The sequence below is a fragment of the Euprymna scolopes genome, chromosome 6 (assembly GCF_053919585.1).
Source record: "Euprymna scolopes isolate OS-2025 chromosome 6, ASM5391958v1, whole genome shotgun sequence".
Classification (NCBI taxonomy): domain Eukaryota; kingdom Metazoa; phylum Mollusca; class Cephalopoda; order Sepiida; family Sepiolidae; genus Euprymna; species Euprymna scolopes.
This window is the reverse complement of record NC_136487.1, coordinates 98058759-98081618: the sequence shown is the minus strand read 5'-3', so window position 1 is coordinate 98081618 and position 22860 is coordinate 98058759. Positions and strand designations below refer to the sequence as shown.

General features: G+C 33.1%; 1 protein-coding gene across 4 annotated transcripts in view; it reads right to left on the bottom strand.

Moving 5' to 3' along the window:
* LOC145277817 (high affinity copper uptake protein 1-like) overlaps positions 1-22860 on the bottom strand; it is a 224376-nt gene that overhangs the window by 39306 nt on the left and 162210 nt on the right. For all 4 annotated transcript variants that reach the window (XM_080129704.1, XM_080129706.1, XM_080129707.1 and 1 more), the window contains exons 2-3: positions 14947-15077; positions 10048-10111 (exon numbers count right to left, since the gene is read on the bottom strand). In XM_080129704.1, the coding sequence (XP_079985830.1) occupies positions 10048-10111; positions 14947-15021 (139 nt within the window). In that variant the 5' untranslated portion in view covers positions 15022-15077. The remainder of the gene's footprint in view (positions 1-10047; positions 10112-14946; positions 15078-22860) is intronic.

Sequence of the window (22860 nt, the reverse complement as noted above, 5' to 3'; positions counted from 1 at the left end):
GCTAGACAGGCAACTACCTGTGTGTGTGTGTGTGTGTGTGTGTGAATGAATATAGATTTGTGTGCATATATATATATATATATATATATATGTATATATATATATATATATATATATATATATATATATATATAACGTCCTGGTCAAAATCATATGAAATCTGCTTCATTCGAAACCTTAACCCTGATCTAATAATTCTTTTTTAAAAAACAGGCATTTTCACCTGGTCTAAATGATAGAAGCATTTTCAAGCATTGAAATGCACTTCAATAATGTTTGCCGGCCTTTCACTACTTGCAACTTTAGGGTCTCAGCTGATGAGAAAGCACCCCAGATCATTAAAGACCTTCCTTCACAATGCCGAGTTGAAAAAGTCTCTTTGGGCAAATTTTTTTTTAATCCATCTTGACCATCTAGATTAAACTTTTTCTCATCGGAGAAAATTACATTTTCCCACTTCTCTTCATCCCAAGTCTGGTATTTGGCGGCATATTTAAGTCGATTAGTTTTGTGCTGTGCACGAAGACATGGTTTCTGCAGTCGCTTTAAATAATTAAAACCTTTCATTTTCCGATGCCTTCTGATGGTTTTAGGACTACATTCTGCTGCTGTTTGGCTTTCTAATCGATTTGAGCTCATACTGGAGTCTTTTCTTAAACTTCTTCTGATACGGCGATCCAGTGATGGGGTTATTTTGGGGGGTCGACCTAGACTCTTTCTGTGCCCATTATTTTGGGGAGTCGACCTAGACTCTTTCTGTGATCTGGATTTCTTAAAAAATTTGTGATGGCCGTTTTGCTACGATTCACTGCGTTTGCAATGGATCTATGGGAGATTAAGCTCAAAAATCCTTCCTCTTTCAAACTCTGATAATGGTTTCCCTTTTGTCATTTATAATTTAGTAAGATGTTTTTTACCCACTAACAAGTTGCTTTTAGTAACATAGAAAGCTTTTCGTTTTCATTTTTTAAAAACTAGCCGATTTTATTAAAGTGATCTTCTCATTTTGACCAGGTGAAAATGTTTGTTTTTTAAAAAATAATTATAAGATCAGGGTTAAGGTTTCGAATGAAGCAGATTTCATTTTTTCCATCATATTTTCTCTTTTGGCAATGGTGTCAACCACTTGTTTGATTAAAAATTAGATAATACGCGTAAACGCTTACTTTCTTAAGTGGTCTTATGATTTTGACCAGGACTGTATGTATGTATATATACTTTGACCAGGACTATATATATATATATATATATATATATATATATATATATCATATATATTCTTTTTCTCTAATTTATGCGTAGGAGAAATATACTTTAGAAGTGTATTTTGGTCTTCTTTTTGACAGTTTCTTTTTAATGGTTTATGTTTAAACTATAGAAAAAAAAACTAACTATATTTTTCATGCAAAACAGTTTCTCCAGCAGGTTAAAATATCGGTACAGTTTGTTTTTTTTTATCTGTTTCATTATGCAGACACAATCGGTTATTATTTTAATACTGACTCTTTCCGTGTATATTCTTCTCTAAAAATAAGAAATTCTTTGCGTAGAAAGAAAAAAAAATGCTTGACAATATAATGTCGAAAAAAAAAGAAAGAAAGAAAATTTAAAGGAGATTTAACATTGTGTGTTTGTTTCGGCAGCCATCTTAGTCCATATTGTAAAGCTAGGAATGTTTTATTCAACGTTTTCATTAAAATGTTTTGAAAATGTTTTAATTCTACAAAGAAATTAATTACTACTATTATTACTATTACTTTATTTGTCTATTATTTATTTTCTGTAATTTGTTAACTAGGTTTATATCTAAAAAGGGTTTACATAGGTTGAAATACGAAACTGATTCTTTACATTTTCTACATTTTTCCTCCATACAGTTAGATTGTTTCGTAATTTACTAATATCAATAAGGTGTATACATATATATTTAAAAGCATAATTGTATATCAAATAGATCAATACACTTTAATAGATACTCAAGTAGAAATTATTTAGTATCTAAGGGACATCTCTCTACAACTTTTACTAGTTACTTGAACTAATAAGAGGGAGATAATTCAATTGAAAATTTAAACAGTTAGTTCTCTTGTGTTTTAGATATAACTGTATTTATTAACTCAAATATATTTATGCATATACACACCAGCATATACAAAAATACATATATACCCATCCACACACACACACACACACACACACACACACACACACATATATATATATATATATATATATATATATATATATATATATATATATATATATATATATATATATATATACAGTGCTACGCAAAAGTATTGGATACATTACATTTTTCTTCATAACTTTAATTAGGGTTCAAGATTTTACCTAAAATTTGGTTATTATATTCCTATTACTATTCTAAATTATATTTGGAGTAGTAATTACAAAATGAAAGTTTAGAAAGTTTATATTTAAGGAAAAATATGAATTAACAAACGCAAAGGTATTGGATACACTTTTTAAAAATTATTTTTCTGAAATAAATTTAAATGACTTTTGCTTAGCGTGTTGCAATAATGCAAACTAGTTATCATTAACCAGAGAGCTTTATATTAATATAATTTTATAAAATTCTTCCAGTTTGGGCTCACCCCCTCAAAGTCAACCAGTTAATTTATAAATGCCTAAAACTAAAGAGTGGTCAAGAGGCATTCGTCCAAAAATCATTGATAAGCACAAAGAAGGAAAAGGTATCGAATAACGTCAAGGGAACTTAATCCACCAGTTAGTACAGTTGGTAACGTTATTAGAAATTTTAAAAACCCTGATGAAGCTTCTGCAAATCTTTCAAGATGTGGTCGGCCAAGGAAATTAAACGAAAATAAAAGGCAAGGTGGGTAAGCAGAATATGTACAAAAATAAACTTTTCTTACTCGTGGTGAAATTCAAACAGACCTCAGAGAAGCTAGGATAATGTGAGCAAGGATACAATCAGTAGAGTTCTAAATTGTGCAAGTTTTGTATCAAGGTCCCCACGAAAAAGTTTGAATTATGTTAAAACATATGGGGAACAATCCCAAGAATTTTGGAACAAGGTAATCTGGTCAGACGAAACGAAAATCAAAATCTTTGGAAGAAACACAGCAACACATGTATGGCGTAAAAATGGCACCGCCTATAACAAAAAGAATACCATTCCTACGGTAAAGTTTGGCGGTTGTTGGATTATAGTATGGGGAGTTTTTCATCCAAAGGTACTGGTGAACTAGAAATCATCAATGGTAGAATGAATGGACGTATGTACAAGGAGATTTTGGAGAAAAACCTCCAGAAATTTCTGATTTGTTGGGACATAATAGTAATTTCGTATTTCAGCAGGACAATGATCCCAAGCATACTGCCAAACTAACCAAAGAATGGCTTAGAAATAACGGTATTGACATTCTTATTTGGCCCAGTCAGTCTCCAGACCTCAATCCAATTGAAAATTTGTGGAAAATATTGAAGATCAATATTCACAAGAGGAATCCACAAAATATTCAACAACGAGAACAGATCTGTAAAGAAGAATGGCGCAAAATACCTGCATATCTTTGCAAAAAAATGTGTGCGACTATAAAAAGCGATTGGAAGCTGTTGAACGCAATAAAGGCTATGCAACCAAATATTAAATCAATGTATCCAATACTTTTGCGTTAGTTGATTTATATTTTTCCATTAATATAAACTTTCTAAACTTTAATTTTGTAATTACTACCCCAAATATTAGATAGAATAGTAATAGGAATATACTGACCAAATTTTAGGTAAAATCTTGAAGCCTAATTAAAGTTGTGAAGAAAAATGTAATGTATCCAATACTTTTGCGTGGCACTATATATATATATATATATATATATATATATATATATATATATATATATATATATATATATATATATATATAATTAAATTTATGGAAACCTCTTATAAATTATTTCCTCATGTTTTGTATTCCTTTTGATTTGAGTTAGATTATGATTCAATTTATATTTTATAATTGTTGAATATATGCTAAGAAAAACAATTAAAAGATATTTGTTTTTAAATATCTTATGAAGTCCTACTACGTGGTTGAAGATATTGTTGTTGTGGTTGTTGATATTTTTGCTATTTATTTGCGTAATTCTGTGAAATCTTATTACTTGTCACTTAGCCACTTGTCATTTTTATTTATATATTTTATTTGTTTATATTTATTTTTTTTTCATTTATTATTTCCCAAAGGCTTTTAAGTTTTGATTATTATTTGACTTTAATTTACACAGTCGGGTTTTATGTGGGATAATATATACTTACTTTTATGAAAACAGCATTGTACGAGTTCTTGCCGTTTCTTTAATAATTTAATATTTTTATATGCTGTGCTGTAGTATTTAACATACGCGTAGCTTCTAAGGATTTTACTTTAGTCGAAGTTCTAAAAAAATTAAAGGGACCTTCCTCGGGGCTAACACTTGGTCTCCCTATATATTCGAATATTCCATTAAATCTACTTTACGTCTGAAATTTTTAATTTGTAAAGAAGTTAAGAATATCAAGTTTATCTTACTTAATTTCAGGACAATAATTCTCTTTGTCTGGTAGAGTACCCTGCTTCGTGCTGTTACTTTAAATAAGTTTACTTGGAAAGGGTCTCGATTAGCAGAATAGCAAATCAACGATTATTATTAACGATTACTATTATCGAACACAATTTGAAAGTTTCTAATCACATCCGTAGATTGTCGCAGAAACATCAAGAAAGCGTGTTGGTATTTAAGAGATTTTCTTAATGTTTCTACAGATATATGTGAAAATTTCTTAATGTTTCTACAGATATATGTGAAAATTTCTTGATGTTTCTACAGATATATGTGAAAATTTCTTAATGTTTCTACAGATATATGTGAAAATTTCTTAATGTTTCTACAGATATATATGAAAATTTCTTAATGTTTCTACAGATATATGTGAAAATTTCTTAATGTTTCTACAGATATATGTGAAAATTTCTTAATGTTTCTACAGATATATGTGAAAATTTCTTAATGTTTCTACAGATATATGTGAAAATTTCTTGATGTTTCTACAGATATATGTGAAAATTTCTTAATGTTTCTACAGATATATGTGAAAATTTCTTGGGGCCTACCAGAACTATTTTTATTTTGGGAGATGTGGAAAGTGACGTGCACACTTGCTAGCAATTAAAATCTGCCGGATTCCTCTGCTTAAAATTGCTAACGATTTTAAAGGGTGACTTTTATATTTGATCACAATTTGCAATCAAATGTGATGGCCGAATAAAATGGGTAATCGACGGTGATGATATTCCCAGGCCTTTTGATATATATATATATATATATATATATATATATATATATATATATTATATATATGTTATATGCATATATTATATATATATTATATATATATATCATATATATATTATATGTATATATTATATATATTATATATATCATATATATATGTATATATTGTATGTATTATATATATATCATATATATATATATATATCATGTGTATATATCATATATATATCATATGCATATATTATATATATTACATATATATATATTATATATATTATATATATATATATAATATATATATATATATATATATATATATATTTGAAGTTTTTGTTTAATTAATTTCTTTATTTTATTTTATATTTATTTTATTTTGTAGATTCTTACATATCCATTTTTCTTGATTTTTGGCGTTATAATGTTAACAGTTTATATATACATATATATATACATATATATATGCATATATATATATATATATATATAAGAAAGAAAAGTTTAATAATAAGTCCCCAGCAGTTCTTAAGCCACCGTTTCCGGCAGCACAGCAACAGAAGAGAGGCTGCTAAGAATCAGACTTCCGTTGGAAATTGAACATTGGAATGCACAGCACAAGGTCACTGTCTACTGACGTTACAGTGACTGAATTAGAGGATGAACTATAATAGATCATGTTCGATTTTATAGGAATGTGTGATACCAGACGCAAGAGTGAAGTATGTTTCATCCTTAACAACAACGAACACCACTTATGCTATAAAGGTGGGAACACGTCCTACAACGGGGTTGGTTTTGTGGTTAATAAGAATATTGCAGGAAACATAACAAACTTCAATGGTATTTCAGACAGAGGGGCAGAGATCACCATCAGGATCAACAATGGATACCTCATTAACGTCATCCACGTTTACCTTCCAATAATAGGCAATACTGATGAAGAGATGGAGATGGTCTATGAAGATGGTCAATGAAGATGGTCAATGAAGATGATCGATGAAGATGTCGATAAAATTCGTTTTACCAGCGAACCAGTTAAACCTTGTTAACTTTACAGTTAAAAATCATGAACATGTTCTTCAAGAAAAAACAGACACTGGACTTGGATATCCCCTAATGGCACCACAAAGAATGATATTTACTTCGTCCTTACCAACAGGCCACATACTGTGACTTATATTTCTGTCATAAACAGGTTAAATACAGGGAGTGACCGCCGAATGATCAGAATGTCTCTTACCATAGACACCAAGCTAGAAAGGACAAAGCGCATAAAGCGACACAAGAAACCAAACACCCATATTCTAGCAGACAAGTCATTACAGTTCCAGTTGCTACTATCCAACAGATTTCATCCAAACACTGCCTTCAACAAAATGGTATCAGAGATCAGCCGGGCCGCACTGGAAACAGCTGGTCGATACAAACCACAGAAACCAGACAAACTGTCTACAATTACAAAATAGCTGAGAGGGAAACGACAACAGATAAAAAGAGGTCGTACAAATGTACATCGAGTGCATTGAGATATGCAAGATTCTGAGACGTAGAATGGCAAAAGAGATTCCGAACTTCAATGAATTCAATGAATTCAAGCCCTTGAAGTAAACAAAGGCATTAGGTCTATCAAAAAAGGCAGTGTCTCGGCAGAAACAACATCAACTATATTAAAGAAGATGGTGGCACTCTCATCCATGACCTAGACAGAATTGTTTTAAGGTGTTAGGAGTTTTATGCTAATTTCTATGCCACCAGAAAATCAGGACATCCTCCAACCCTTCATGCACTGAACAAATCTGAGGAACCTCCTCCACCTATCCTCCCATCAGAAGTGAGAGCAACTATTAAGTGACTGAAGTCAGGTAAGGCTGTAGGAGAGCATGATGTTACTGCAGACGTACTACAGAGCAGTGGTGAACACATTGTTGACATGTTTACAAAACTGTTTAATAAGTGCCTCTACTTTAAAACTCCATCATGACAGCAACAAGATCAAACTAGAGAGAGGAGCAAGACAAGGTGACAACATCTCCATAAAATTCTTCACAGTCTGTCTCCAGGATGCGATAATGTTGGATTAAGTGGGATGGTAGGAGAGTCAACATTAATGGCAAACACCTGTCACATCATCTTCGCTGATGATATATTACTGATGGCACACTCTCCTCAGGAACTGAATGACATTCTAAACGACATCTACTCTAAGAGAAAACCGGTTGGCCTCAACATTCATCTTGGGAAGACTAAGAAGATATTAAACCAGCATGCTGCCAAGTCACCAATAATCAAACCTTGCGCTATTTCCTTTGTACAATATAATTAGGATGTCATCAATTCAGTCTTGGCCAACTGAGTTACTTTGCCATAGTGACAATATCGAAGGGTGGACCAGACAATTTATATTAACACCGCTATGTTTCAGCAGCTCAACAGGAATACCATCCAGTCCAGGGCATTTGTTCGAATTGACCTATTTTATGCAGTCAACTGTTTCCACGAGAATTGGTTCAGCATTAGTTCCGGGTGAAAGAAACACTGTGGGATACTTTCTATTGCAGCAATATCAACATTTGATGGGTTCTGAAAAACATTACGAAAGTGTTCATGCCGTCCACCTCGAATGCATCTGAAAGGTTGCAAGATAGAGTCTGGTCTGATGGTGAAAATGTCAGTATATCAAACATGGGTACTGCCATCCCTACTCTATTCCTCTGAAACATGGACCTTGTACCAGTCACATGTAGATCTACCCAAGAGGTTTCATCAGCACTGTCTTAGACACATTCTTGGTTTAAAGCGGAATAGTTTTGTTCCTGGTACATATGTCTTAAATAAGGCAAAAACAACCAGTATTACTATCATTTTATTAAGAATCAGATGCGTTGGGCAGGTCATCTTGTCCGGCTTGATCGACTCTCAAAACAGTTGTTTATGGTGAGCTCCTTCTTGGAAAAAGAACACAACCTAAGCCCAAAAAATTTTCGTGATAGCATCAAGGAGAGTCTGGTGAACTTTCATGTTCCTGTTGATAGTTGGGAGTCCCTAGCGTATGATCGCAAGCAGTGGAGGACACTGATATACAGGGGCACACAACAATTTGATAGACCGGGCGAAGCTCAAGAGAGCATATAAGAAATGCCAAACCTTGCTGCCTAAGCATGGATATATTTGAATCTGTGTGTGTGAAGTGTGTGACCAGGATCTATTGTCCAAGGCAGGTCTCGTTAATCACATGAAAGCGCACGGAAATACGGGTTCCGTTGCATCTAAATCAATGCCCGTCTTCAATGTCATGTTTGGTTGAGGGTGTGGAAGTCGCTGGCAGAACTGGAAAGTCATCTTCGAGCACATGGACTTTCAGTGTCTGACAAGACGTCACAATTATCATCATATATATATATATATATATATATATATATATATATATTCATAATATACACACATGCACACACACACACATACATATATATATATATATATATATATATATATATATATATATATACGCATAATCTGGAGGAAGTTCGTTTGTCCTTATGTACAAGGAGCGTAGTGATATGATTGTCTAATTAATCTAGATTTATGGAAAATAGCGTGAACCCTTTCTCATTTTATATGGTCGGATATAAATATGATAGATTGGAATGAATATTACTTTATGTACATAACTCAGAATAAAAAATACCAGCGTTCAGTCAGCAAGCAGAATCAAATATCATATGAAATAGTGGTTTGATCGGGAAAATTCCACATAGATATATAATATTGACTAATAATTATAAATACTATATTTGTACTCGAAAGTGCGTATATTTGCTAACGTTCAAAATGTTTGCCTATTTTTCTTATTTGTAACTAATAACGCATATATTCGATCGTAATTATAATGTTCATGCTATTTTCATTTTGAATCCAGGGGTCGCATGTATTATCTTATAATTAGAAGTTTTATATGTGTATTTGGAGAGACAATGTATGAATTTACAATTACAATTGTTACGTAATGTTCATATTGAATCTACGTTTGGGCATAAATTGGCTACTAATAGCGTGTTTATCTGAAGAACATTTATATCGGCTATTATTGAGAATGTTTATGTAATTTTCGATTTGCACCCAGACGTTACACGTATCGGCTAGCAATTAAAATTATAGTCTTATTCCTATAATGTACACCCCATGTAAATACGTATAAACAAAGTAAAATTGTGTGAATAAAATTATGCAATTTGCCCATTGTATTTGAACTAACGCAGTATACGTAACATAAATACAAAATAATAGAAACAAAACGAATTAATTTGAGAGATTTTTTATTTAAAAGAAAGGGCAAAGATATTAAACACTAACTATACAGAATAGAAATGATTTTTTTTATCTATAAGAACATTTTGTTTCCATCTTTTATTCATCGAATGCGCAATAAAATTCGACTTTTAAGCATAAAATGGACTGAATCTATTCAATATTGATTTACTAGTACAGAATATGATTTGTCGTAATAATAGACAATGGTGTGCAATCAAACCTACATCGTGTTCCACTGAACACCTGTCGCAAAAGTCCGCAGTGAAAATGGATGTTTTCATTTTTTATATTCTGGTTACGGTCGATATTTGACGTGGACAAAGAAGCTGATCATTTCAATCAAGAAATAAACAAAAGAAAGCACAAATAAAATGGCGTCATTATTTTAAGGGGGGGTAAGAATTACAAATTTACTGTTTACCTGCTGTGTTTCTCGTTTTTACGCCTGGAAAGAGGATCGTTTCCGAGTATCCCGTATGGAAGGTCTGAAAAACAAATCAATGGTTAAATAAAATTAGTTATCGATTCAGATCTTCAAAACCTTCTTAACATTATAAGTACGAAGGTACGTTTTCCTGAAATCAACATCGTCATTTCTCGCCAGATTTCAAGAAAAAGGCAGCATAAATATCAAATACCCCCCAACATGGCTTAAATGTTATGACCATCGATATTTTAAATGAAAGCAAAAGATCCTCCAGTAATTCAATTTAGATAAATAATGTATTATGCAAAACATCTTAAACTTCGCCTTCTTTTTAGCAGTACATGCATCGATAAGTTATTTACAATTTTAATGTGATATTTTATTAACAAAATATACTCGCTAGAAAGTGTGTTTAAAATGAACAAAATATTACTTTAATGGTAATGACATATTCAAAGTAAAATACTAAATTTGACCATTTAAATCTAAAGATATTTTATGGAGAGGGTCTGATATTATCGCAATTTATCTATATATAATGTTTTGTGTTTGTGTTTGTGTTTGTGTGTGTGTGTGTGTGTGTGTGTGTGTGTGTGTGTGTGTGTGTGTGTGTGTGTGTGTGTGTGTGTGTGTGTGTGTGGTCGATCGGTCGGTCGGTCGGTCGGTCCAAAGCCCTTCTGAAGAAGATTCTCGGTGCAACATAAACTGTCAGTCCCAGAACAGCTGTCAGATATCTTCACAAGCTGGGTTGCTATGGTAGAGTTGCGAGAAGAAAACCTCCTCTTACCCCTACCAATATCAAGCGTAGCAAAAATTGAGCTCGTTGGACAGACTTATGACCATTTGGACCAATGTCATTTTCTCTGATAAAACACGGTTTGCATTATTTCCCGACAGTGGAAGGGTATGAGTCTGGAGGCTTCCTCAGCAAAAGTTTGACGTAAAAAACTGCAGCCAAGGCTGAAACATAGACGTTTCTCGGTTATGCTATGGGGCGCAATTTCGAGTGATGGTCACTCAGACCTATGGAGTGCGAAGGAAACATTAATTCTTCTAAGTATGTTTCAATATTACATTAACGATTCCTACTAATAGTCTCAAGTGGTAAAATGATCCAAGTTAATTCCCTATTTATGGAAGACAAAGGTCTTTGTCACTCTACTAGGGCGACACAACATTGGGTGGGCAAATATGTACAGATAGAGTGTGGGAAATTGTTGGTAGTGGTTCTGGCTAGACAAGTGTTTTTCGTGAAAGTCTGGCGAGGATGGACAATAGATTGAAGTTCAGATGAGCACCTGCCATGAAAGTAACGATAAAGCATGGACAGGCTCGTTACGTCTCTTCTGTGGGAAAGGGGTTGCAGGAAAGAGAAAAAGGTATCCCCCACTAAGCTATGAAGTCTATTTTGAACTCTGTCAAGGCAGGATAAGCTGCTTCTAGCAGCGCCTACCTAGATGTGGCAGCAGTACTCCATCGTTGGCAGAACCTAGCTTTTATATAGGTAGAGAATTGCATCAGGAGTGAGATATCTACTGGAGCGGTAGAAGGATCCCACCATTTTTCCAGCGACGTTGGCAATGGATTTGATATACGTGTTTCATTTCAGATCGGGAGTAATGGTCAAGCCCAAAAGCTTGGCAAAACATGAAGCCTTCCCAATGAATGCATTTCGATTGATGGCAGCTGTGCAGAAGATCGTTGATGATGTAAGGATAGAAGCTTGGTTTTAGATGCATTAAAATTAACCAGCTACTTTTTCCCTATTGTACCACGTGCTCAAGATCAGAGGAGAGAGAGTCAGAGAGAACTTGGTCGTTTACGGTCTTTGAAGTGCTCCCATAGATTGTAGTGCTATCAGCATAAATGTTTATGAATGATCTTAGGATGTGGTTTGGAATATCATTGATGTAGATCAGGAAGAGAGTTGGACCCAAGATAGACCCCTGAGGGACTCCAGCATTAATACTGAGAGCTGACTTCTTCCCATGAACCACTACTCTTAAGAACCTATCAGAGAGAAATGATTTAATAGTTGAGAAGACATTTCCAGCTATACCATGACTGGAGATCTTGTGAAGTAAACCTTTATGCAATGCCCTATCAAAGGCCTTTCATCTGTCAAGAGCAATTGCCCTTGAGATGAAGCCTCCGTCGAGGGATTCGCCAATCCTATGAAATATAACTGCAAGCACGTCTGCTGTAGATCTAGCAGAAAGGAAACCATATTGCATGTCACTAAGGTTATTTTTGCTGAGATGGTTGACTACTTCTTTATTTAGCACAGATTCCAGCAGCTTACTCATGATACACAGGAGACTTATTTGTCTGTACTGAGAGGGAGATGAGCGATCACCTGAATTCTTAAATACAGGGCATACTGATGAGATTTTCCAAGGTGTTGAGAAGCATTTCTCCTTAAGACAACGCTTAAATAACTTTGTAAGTATGGGCGCTAGTTCCGGTTGAAGCCTTTCGAACACTGTAATTAGAATGCCGTCAGGGCCAATTGCCTTACTGGAATCAAGGTTTTTGATTAGCTTGGCAACATCACGTACGGATATTTGTATGTCGCATAGAATGTTTTCTGATATACAAGGACATACTGGGGGTTGGCGGCCTTGGTCGCAAAGGGTAAAATTAGCTGCAAAGTTCTTGGCAAAAAGTTTGACTTTGTCTGATGTTGACGAGATTACCTCAGGTCCATTGATGATAGTTGGGATAGAGCACATACATCTGTTGAGGATTCCGTTTGCAATCTGCCAAAACTTATGGGAACCAAGCTGCTGCTCAGCTACTTTGGACTTGACGGACTGAGCATACAACTCTCTTGCCTTCTTTATTACGTTTTTACAGTGGTTTCTGGCAGTTCTGAAAGCGGCTTTAGTCTCAGTACATCTATTATGTTGGACGCAATGGAAAAAGTGATTTCTGTGCACCATGGCAGCAGCACATTCTGGAGAGAACCACGGCTGGCTGTTAGGTTTTTGCTGGAACTTTTTCGAGGGTATGAAACTGTCTATACCTACAGTTAACCGTTCCGTCAGATCTGATACTATAGAGGACACATTCTTTTTAAACATGGCACGCAGAGGTAGGTCTGATATAAATGTACCGAAGCTATCCCAATCAGCCATAGAGTATTGATATCGATAGAGAAGTATGTCTACATTTTGTTTTTATCTTAACTGATACAACAGAGTGGTTAGAAGATCCCAGTGGAGACTGAACGGAAAATGAACATAGCTCAGGGCAAGAGAACGAGGTCTAGGAGACTTGCATACTGACCGTCAGTGTCGGGAACGCGGGTGAGTTTTTGGATAATCTGAGTGAGGTCATAAGCAATGGAGAAATCATGGCAAAACCTCGCCTCGTCATCGGTCTTGTTTGAGTGGGTTAACCATTCCACGTTGTTAACATCGAAGTCTCCACAGACGTGAATATTAGCTGAGGGATATGCAGACAGGGCATGGTCAATTTTCTCAGTTTTGCTATTAAAGATAGTAATTCCACTGTTGTGGGGGCGATAGAGTCCAAATATAAACGCAGTAGTGTGAGCAAGTCCAACCCGGAAGCACATGTAAGGTAAATTAGGATCTTCTCTAGAGATTTCCCTATCACATGGAAAGTCGTCTTTAATGGCGATCTTGGGGGTCGGATTTAGGGATTAAGTTAGAGTATCCTTTAATTACGAACTCATCTAGGGAAGAAGTCGGTATAATGCCAGTTTCGCTTAGGAATAATAGGTCTGGTTTAGTCTCCTCTAATAGAGTTTGAACCTCTGGAAGATTGGAATGTAGACCCCTTATGTTGGAGGAGACATGGTAGTGGGGGTCTGCGTTGGAAGTTGGAGATCTGGGTTTAATCGAGTATTTTTTCTGGAAACTTTTCATGATTGAGATTTGTGGAATAGGTCAGCATATTTGCTTAGAGCAGGGCAAAGAGGGAAAGCAAGAGAAAAAGAAATGAAATGTTTTTGTGGCACATGATAAGGTAAAGCCGTAACAATTACCCACTAATCGAGAGGCCCCACCAGAAGCTACTGTATGGTCCAGAATCCATTCACCAAATGGCAATACAGCAGCCCCAGTACTTTGCACCTGCTGATAGGACAGCCGCCTTAGGGGTTAAACCAAGGTTCGGGTCCCTGACTATTAGGCGGATAACGGTAGCCCAGTCGAAACGTTTATCTCCAGCACCCTTATTAGTGACATTGCCACAAGGATAGACAAAGGAGCAGAGTTTCCAACATCTCTGGCAACTGTTTACACAAAATACTGCCAACTTGGTAAACAGCTTTTTCTTCTCCCTTGTCAGAAAAATCAATCATTGAGAAAAATGAAGACTGATGAACAAATAAGGAGAAGCGAGAGTAACGAGAGCTGCATCCACAATGCGTTGTCTACTTTTCATTAAGAGAAATCCAGATAATTGCTCTTAAGGGAACAGCGAGGATACTAAAAAGAGCTCTCGGTTGGTTTCAATAAAAAGCAGGGCAATGTTGGCAGCTGGTTTGGCTGCCCCATACTCAGCGTTACAATCTTCAAAGAAAGAAAATGAAAAAAAAAGGATAGTTAAACGTATTGACCATGTTATTAGGGTGATTAAACGAACTGGCTACCCTTTCCTTGACAGAAGGGTCATTAAACAAATCAATTCTGAATCTGTCTTCAAAATAACGGCATCTGGTTTCGACTGTCAAACATTGAGCTATAAATTGTCATGAAATTGAATGGACATTCGAGAAATGGACGATAGGTAGAGCAAAAGAAACAGTCATACCAGATGTTAGATAGACATTGAGGAGCAAAAAGCTTGATGGATTAATGTTTCGTTAAAAGGTTCACTGCTATATTTTTAATATTCAAAGTAAATATAAGAACATAGGTTTACCATTGACATGCCCATATGCATGTTCATATCGCCGTTCTGCATTGTGCCGTTTTTCATCGAGTGCATGCCTATCATTGTTGAGTTGAGTTTTGCTCCGCAGACTGGGACTTAATTGTTGAATTTCCAAAAACCTGTAACGAAATATATATTCATATATATATATATATATATATATATATATATATATATATATATAGAGAGAGAGAGAGAGAGAGAGAGAGAGAGAATCAGAGAAAGAGACAAATGTAAACTAATAGACAACATACACAAACATTACAATATTAAAGTTTCTTTGTAAAAAAAATGCAATAATTATGACAAATTTTCGTTCATTTATTAAAAGAAGGAATACATATTTAATAATAATAAGAGTCTTTTTTTTTCTAATTTAAAAATTCAATTTTCAGTTTAATAATATGTCTATTAGTTAAAGTTTCTTCCTCTGTAAATGGAAAATTACTAAATATAACCTGCAAATCTAAGGTCTCTTTTTCTAATTTCATTAAACAAAGCTTAGCTATCTTTGACAATCAAAAATATGTGAAGTCATTTTCATAAAGCCATGGAAGCTTCCTTAAATGCTTTTCTCCTTTCACCCCATATCATTTTCTGTCCTCAGTTCTCCATTCCGATCTCCCCTTACATTTTCTGCTCTCTCCCCATCTTTCTCTTATCCCCACGCTTCTTAAATTTCTTATCCTTCCTTTACCTACCTATTCTCCTGCTCTCAAGTTTCTAAATACCCTATCACACATTTTCTAACAACTCTTTTCTGCTCACCCATTTCTACCTTTTATGTTTTTCAAGTATATTTCAACATTATAAATTAAAAAAGTAAACCCTCAGAAGATTTCTATTTCAAAATTAGCACCACGAAACACCTTCTTGTATATTTCTATACAAATCCATATTTACTTTTTCTGATTTGTTTGTTTTCTTCGATTCATTGTTAATATGGATGTTGATGTGGATGTTGATAAAGATGTTGATAGGGATGTTGATGCGGATTTAAACATTGCGGTATAAAAAAAATTGAAGTATTTGCAAAAATTATTTCCCTTCTGAAGTCGACATTTTTTAATTATCGTTTTAAATTGCTGACATTTGTGACAACCATTTTCGAATTTCATTATCGACTTTGGTTAATTCTTTGGAATACTTTTGATTCATCACCGAATGTTTAATTATTTTTTCTTTTAATCCAATTTTATTTTCTCTATTTTAGCGCAATAAATGATATACGTCGACATACAGTCGAATTTACTTTCTCACATCTTAACATTGTTGTTTTTACTGAGCGAAAATTGTTAACGAAAATTTTAACATTAATGATGTTTATTAAATAGGCTTTTAAGTTTACATACGGTATACATTACTATTGTCGTAGCGTGAATCCTGGCTTGGATAATGCATAGACAACGATTTGGAAATGCACGCGCTGACAAATACAATCTTATAATTGAAACATTAGTTAAATGAACCAAAATGATTGTTGTGACTGGATGAGTCACTATTTAGCAAGTGCTAAATTCAACAAGGGTGTGTTGTGCCTGAAAGCGAAAACAAATTGTAAACGAACAAAATATTAATACGTAAACAAATTTACCGTAGTGTGAAAAATAAATTGTTCGTTTAAAAAGATTAAAAGTTCTCGTGTTTGTAGAACGCTTCCAATGTGGAAGAAAACACGGATGTTAGAACTGTGGATTTTTGTTTTGTCTGTGCGAATGTGTGTGCGTACGTTTAGGAGAAATTGTGCATATATGGCCTTTTGTTGGTGTTTGAATATGTGTGAGCTTCTGTGTGTGTGAGTTTGACATTCAATTACTTCTCATTGCTTCGAGTTGAAGAGCATAGATGTAAGCGTAATGTAGTGTTGCATTCTGTCTTGTTTCTGGCTCTGTTGGACTCTTCTTCTTTGGTTGTCTTTGACCACTTGATTGACAAGCCGCGTAGTTAGAAATAGCTGAATTTTTACTTTTGAGTATAAGCGTTGTTTCCTGAAGAGGTCTCCAGTTACTAAATACTAGAAGACCGAAACATGCTGATGTTGTGTAGCAACACATTACTGCTTATGTAAAGACAAATTGAAAGTGTAACTTGCTCTACTTCGGTATTGAGCACTTTTGTATTAACCTCGTTATATTTCACTGGAATAGAGCAACCTAAAATTATATATATATATATATATATATATATATATATATATATATAAAATTATATATATATAAAATTATATACATATATATATACATATATATATAACTTTGGCGCAAATGCAACGTTCTTTGGATACTCTCTGGCTGTTTACTATGTATGCCAGCTGATTTGTCATTTATATGCACTGAATTTCCTTTAAGTATTGTGTTAATTGTTAGTGGTGTTGAACTAAGAAGCTGATTTGTCATTTATATGCACTGAATTTCCTTTAATTATTGTGTTAATTGTTAGTGGTGTTGAACTAAGAAACTAGCTTACGAAGTCAAGAGTAAATTTGTAACTAGGTTCGAATCTTCCAACCAGCAGCAGTTATCACTTCCTTTGGTATTAATTGCGTAAACACGAAACACTAGTGTCTGTAGGTATAAAAATAATTATTAATATGCATTTGAAAATGTTATTGGAGCTAATTTTAATTTTTTACTGAAATATTTATATAAAGAAACAAATAAATAAATAAAAAAACTATTACATTACAAGATAATAACATGCAATTAGTACAGTTTAAACTCAAAAAACATCTAAAGAATATAATTATGCAATAATATAATATGCAAGAGAAATAATTATGCAATATATAATATGCAAGAGAAATAATTCAGTATACTTTTGACATTGGTTATCTTCCTTTGAACAATGAAAACATTAAGAAATGTCTGGTATAAATGAAAATAAATAGTTAGTTAAATTTTAATTAAATGACAATAATATAACTTTTTTAAACCTAGAAATATACATTAAAAATATTTATTCCTGTAATAAATTAGGTTATAGTTGAGCAACGTTTAAATAACAACTAAATTCAACAAATTTAAAAATTAGTTTCCTATAAAATAAACCTAAATTTACATATTCTAGATTTGACTATTGGCAATATTATCTAAGAACATAAAAATAAACTATTTATAAATAATAAATTAATAAAGTATGATATAAGATACATTAGAACTCAAAGATAGCGTAACTAAAACAGAACACAGCTAAAATGAATCTTCCGATTTTTGGGATTCTGTAATCATACTCATATTCCTTTTATTTGTTAAAGTTGATGAGCGCCTATTCTTCTGATGGATAAGGACAGAATAATTTCGAAAATTGTCATAAAGTGAAATGGAAACATTTAATAGAAATGAAGTGCTAGGAAATTTTAAAATGTAAAAAGAAAAGTAAATAAATCAAGTAATACTCATATATATTAAAAGAAGTTTAAAATGAAATGTGCTGGTGATATGCCAGCATCAAATTTCCCGCATAAAAATGAGAATTTCGCGTACCACAATGGCCACAAATGACGGATTAAATGTTTGTAAACAATTATTGGAAACTGTTAAAACCATTAGTTCTGGAGTATTTCCAGGGGCGGGAAATCCTTCTAGACTAAGATAATTTTGTTAAAAGTAGGATATATATATATATATATATATATATATATATATATATATATATATATATATATATATATATATATTTAAATAGAATTGTAGAAGGCGGTACAATGCAGAAGTAACGGAAAGACACAAGCTGAAGCAGGTGAGAAATTTATTAATACAACTTATAAATACATGTGTATATATTCATATTTCATATACGCAGTATATTTATATTTGCACAGTGGTCACCTGGGAAAGTCGGTCTGGTGGTATGTCCGTGTAATATAATATTTCGAGAAAGATCTCTTCATCAGATATTTACTTGACTTTCGCCTTCTACAATTCTATTTAACTACATACTATACAATGCTTCAAGCAAACTACACGCACATCTTATATATATATATATATATATATATATATATATATGTGTGCATGCATACATATATATATATATATATATATATATATATATATCAGGTTTTAAGTGTACATGTGAACTCGGAGTATTTAAGATAAATTATGTGTGTTATTTGAGAGTTTGGGCAAAAATGTTATTCCTATTTTCGTCTCGTATTTTCCTCCTTGATGATGAAAAATGAAATCTTCACACCTCGAGTTTTCCGTTTAAAAGCACTAAAAGCCTTTTAAACAAATATCATGTTTATATTATGGGCGCGTTAAAACAACATTCCTATGGGGTAGCCATTTGTAAAGTGCGTATGTACATGTGTTCAAAATAAACCTCGTAAAAACAATTAATGGTCAGAATTCCATGATTTTCATGCTTATTTACAACTGGGTGAATTTATGTATAAAATGTAGGTTTCGTGAAATATGCAAGTTTCGTAAAATTAATATTATAAATTGCGAACGAAGTATATGATACTTGGAATGTTAATATTTTAGAAAACTTAAGTAGGCAACCAGTTCTTTTGTCGTTCACATGAATTTGTTAAAAAAAAAAAGGTAAGGAGTGCAAGTTTATGAACGGAATTTAAAAAAAAATCTCAAAAAAAAATAATTTTTGATAGAAATTAGTTAAAATGAAGGTCCGTCTGTATTTGCTTGCATTTACATCAAGTGCTGTTTATGCTTTACGATGATTGCCCTGGAAATGTCGTTTCTGATTAATGTTTACCAGTTTTAAACTGATAAACTTAATAACTGAAATTTTAGACTGATACAAAACGCAATATATTCTTAAACAGTTTCGTAAAAGTCGCACAGAAGTGATATCAATAACGATCGTGCGGTTAATATTTTATTGTATTGAACCCCCCCTTGAAATGAATAATAGGAAACATAATTATTGCGTTCGTTATACGAAAAAAAATCACAATGTTTATGCCTTTAGTAAAAAAAATGGTTTCAATTTAAATGATTGAGAGAGAGAAAAACAAATGGTGAAATTGTTAAGCTGGTATTTCCATGAAGAGGCTTTAAAACCATGCCAAACAAAGTGTAAATATAAATCATGTCAGTTGAATGAAACGTGACCAAAACCTGTATGTTAAGCATTATGTGTTGAAATTCGCTAGTAGCCAGCAAGAAAGAAAAATAACTTCTTTATTTACTTACGGGTGTTAAAGAATAAGTAAGCAGTCTGGGAGTTTCTGTCGTATTATTCTATGTACACATAGCAAGGGTTTCTGTGTTTTTGTTGGTGCGAGTAAGGAGGAACGCCATATTAAATTTTAGTAAAATAATTTTGAACGTGTTCGAAAATGCCATTTCTTTAACCGTAAAACGAATCTGAGCAACCAATTAAAATGTTTGAAACAAAAAAAAACGGAAGGGAGCGTTCATCATTTACATACTGAATGAGTATTAGATGAATGTTAGTAAAACAAAATGATAACATGCAATAATAACGTATGCTTGTAATAATTGAACTCTATGAAATATTTGGTAACGATGTAAACTAGAATAGGAGGAGGTCATAACAATGAGTGAGGAAGTATCCTGCTACCACCTGTAAGTATGACTACTTTGGGAGAGTGATTATCCTCGGAATTATTGGAGGAATTTACAATATTAAATTAAATCGATGATAAAAACCAAAACACATGCATAAAGTATAGCAAGTACTGTGACTATACTGACTGTATATGTGACATCTGTGTTTTTAATACTATAATGTTTTTATAGGAGAAAATTGTGTCTATTTATACAGAGAGAGAGACGGGGATGATGATATTTATTCGTGATACTACTGCAAAATAAGTGGTCTTAACATTCACATTTAAAATTGTACACGTGAGTATATTTGGGATTTATTATTCATACGCATTCACGCGGACAACGTCGGTTACATACATCTAGTATGTATTAATTAGAAAATTATTGAACAAGCATAAGCCTGAATAAGAGAAATACCTTAACATTGAAAACAAACATTAGATAACAGCGCATGTATTGTGTTGACATAAAATAGTACCACCAATCGACAGCTCCCATTTAAAATATCCTGCATTCTTTTGATAATATTTCGAAATAAAATATGAGTAATCGTTTACATCTGCAGGAAGATGATTAGTCTTTTGCAAGTCATCTTCTTTCTGTCAGTTCGCAACACATTTCATTCTTAATATATGCGAATCCTTTATTTGAACTTTACATTTACAGTAAATAAAAAAAGTATTTGGTCGATTAGATTCGCGTCTACATTACATAGCAAATCCTTCGATTATTTCACATTTCCATTTGACTTTGGTCAACAATGCGTTTATCCTGTTTAATTCCTAGTATAAGAAAATTTATTGGAAATCTTGCCCGCATGAACACAGCTAGTTTGTTATTCAAACAAAAATATAATAGTTTCTCTTTCTTTCTGTATATTTATTTCCAGAATGCTCTCTCCTTCTTTCTATTGATCTCTCTCTAGATATTTGAACAGACGTCCCTCTAGAACTCTGTAATGCGTAACCTGACCAGCTGAATTGATAGGAAATCAACTTTGTTCTTCAAGATTATCACATCAGTTTAGCGATTCAAAAGTATTGTGAATAAACATGCTGTCCTATTGCTTGCCCTGATTTGGCTCACATTAACCATGTATATTTTATCGTTGTAGACTTTTAAAATGCCAACTACTAAAATTAATGGCAATAACATGATACATAAAAAGAGGTGAGTAAATTTTCTTTCGTGCTGAGAAACACATGGTTATATGTTTATTTTGAAAACAGTTTCCGCTTGTCAAAGTAAATGTTTTACATGTCAATTTTAGCGACTGTTATGTCAACACACATTCATCCCAGGTCGAATAAAAAACATATATCATACATTTACCAATGTATAATGATATGCAATATTTGGCTCAAGATTAATGTTTCTGAAATAATATGTGGTTCAAAATTATCTGAAGGCTTTGATGTAAATTGAGCCATGGTTTAACTTTCTCGACAAGTTAAAATATATCTGAAAGTTTGAAATGGTATATCAATATCATATTATATAACTTTTCTTTATTTTTCTTAATATTTTAATACTGTAGAAAAGGTATGATTCCAAGAAATACATCAGTAAGTCATGTCAAAGCATCATATAAAATGGAGTGACTCGCCATTGCGGTCTTAGAAACAAATTTTTAAGAGCAATGTCAAAGAAAATGGAAATTCATAAATGCAAATATTCATCACAAAAATAAGAGCCTAATGAAATGAAAAAATAAGGTATGGGTGAAAAGCACTTTCAAATTGAATGTTCACAGATGAGATAAAAAAAAGAGGCTTACAGACAACATACACAAAATCGCTAACCCCTTCTACGCATAAATAATATGAACTTCCATCTGAAGTAACAAATTAAAACGTCTCAGACGACTTGTTGGCCGTATTACAGTACCAGAAGATATAAAATGGTCATCTGCCACATATTGCAATCTCCTGAAAGATTATTTGGCGTCGTGGTTAGAACACGTAACTCTATCCCTACAACAGGATTTGGTTTTATGTGTAAACACGCCTCTCTACTCTGCTTGTATTCTTCATGTATTTCTAGTTAGTTTACGCGTTTAATGTAAAAATTTGACCATCTGACTATCTTCCCATGATTTACATTCGTTTAAGAACTTTGGGATTATCAGCGAGGATACAGATTAATTATAATCAAAAACAGCGTACGAGAAGCAATCAGTACTCGCGCAAAGGCCGTTCACGTTTCACGTTTCAATTCAATACGTGTACGAAATTTTTGTATGGAGGAAAATTTCATGGCTATCATGTGAGTAAATAGTAAAGTTGTTCGATAAAAATAACTGAGTAATTAAAATTATTTGTAAACTTCACATCCCTATGCCATGTTTCTTTCTACCAACGAA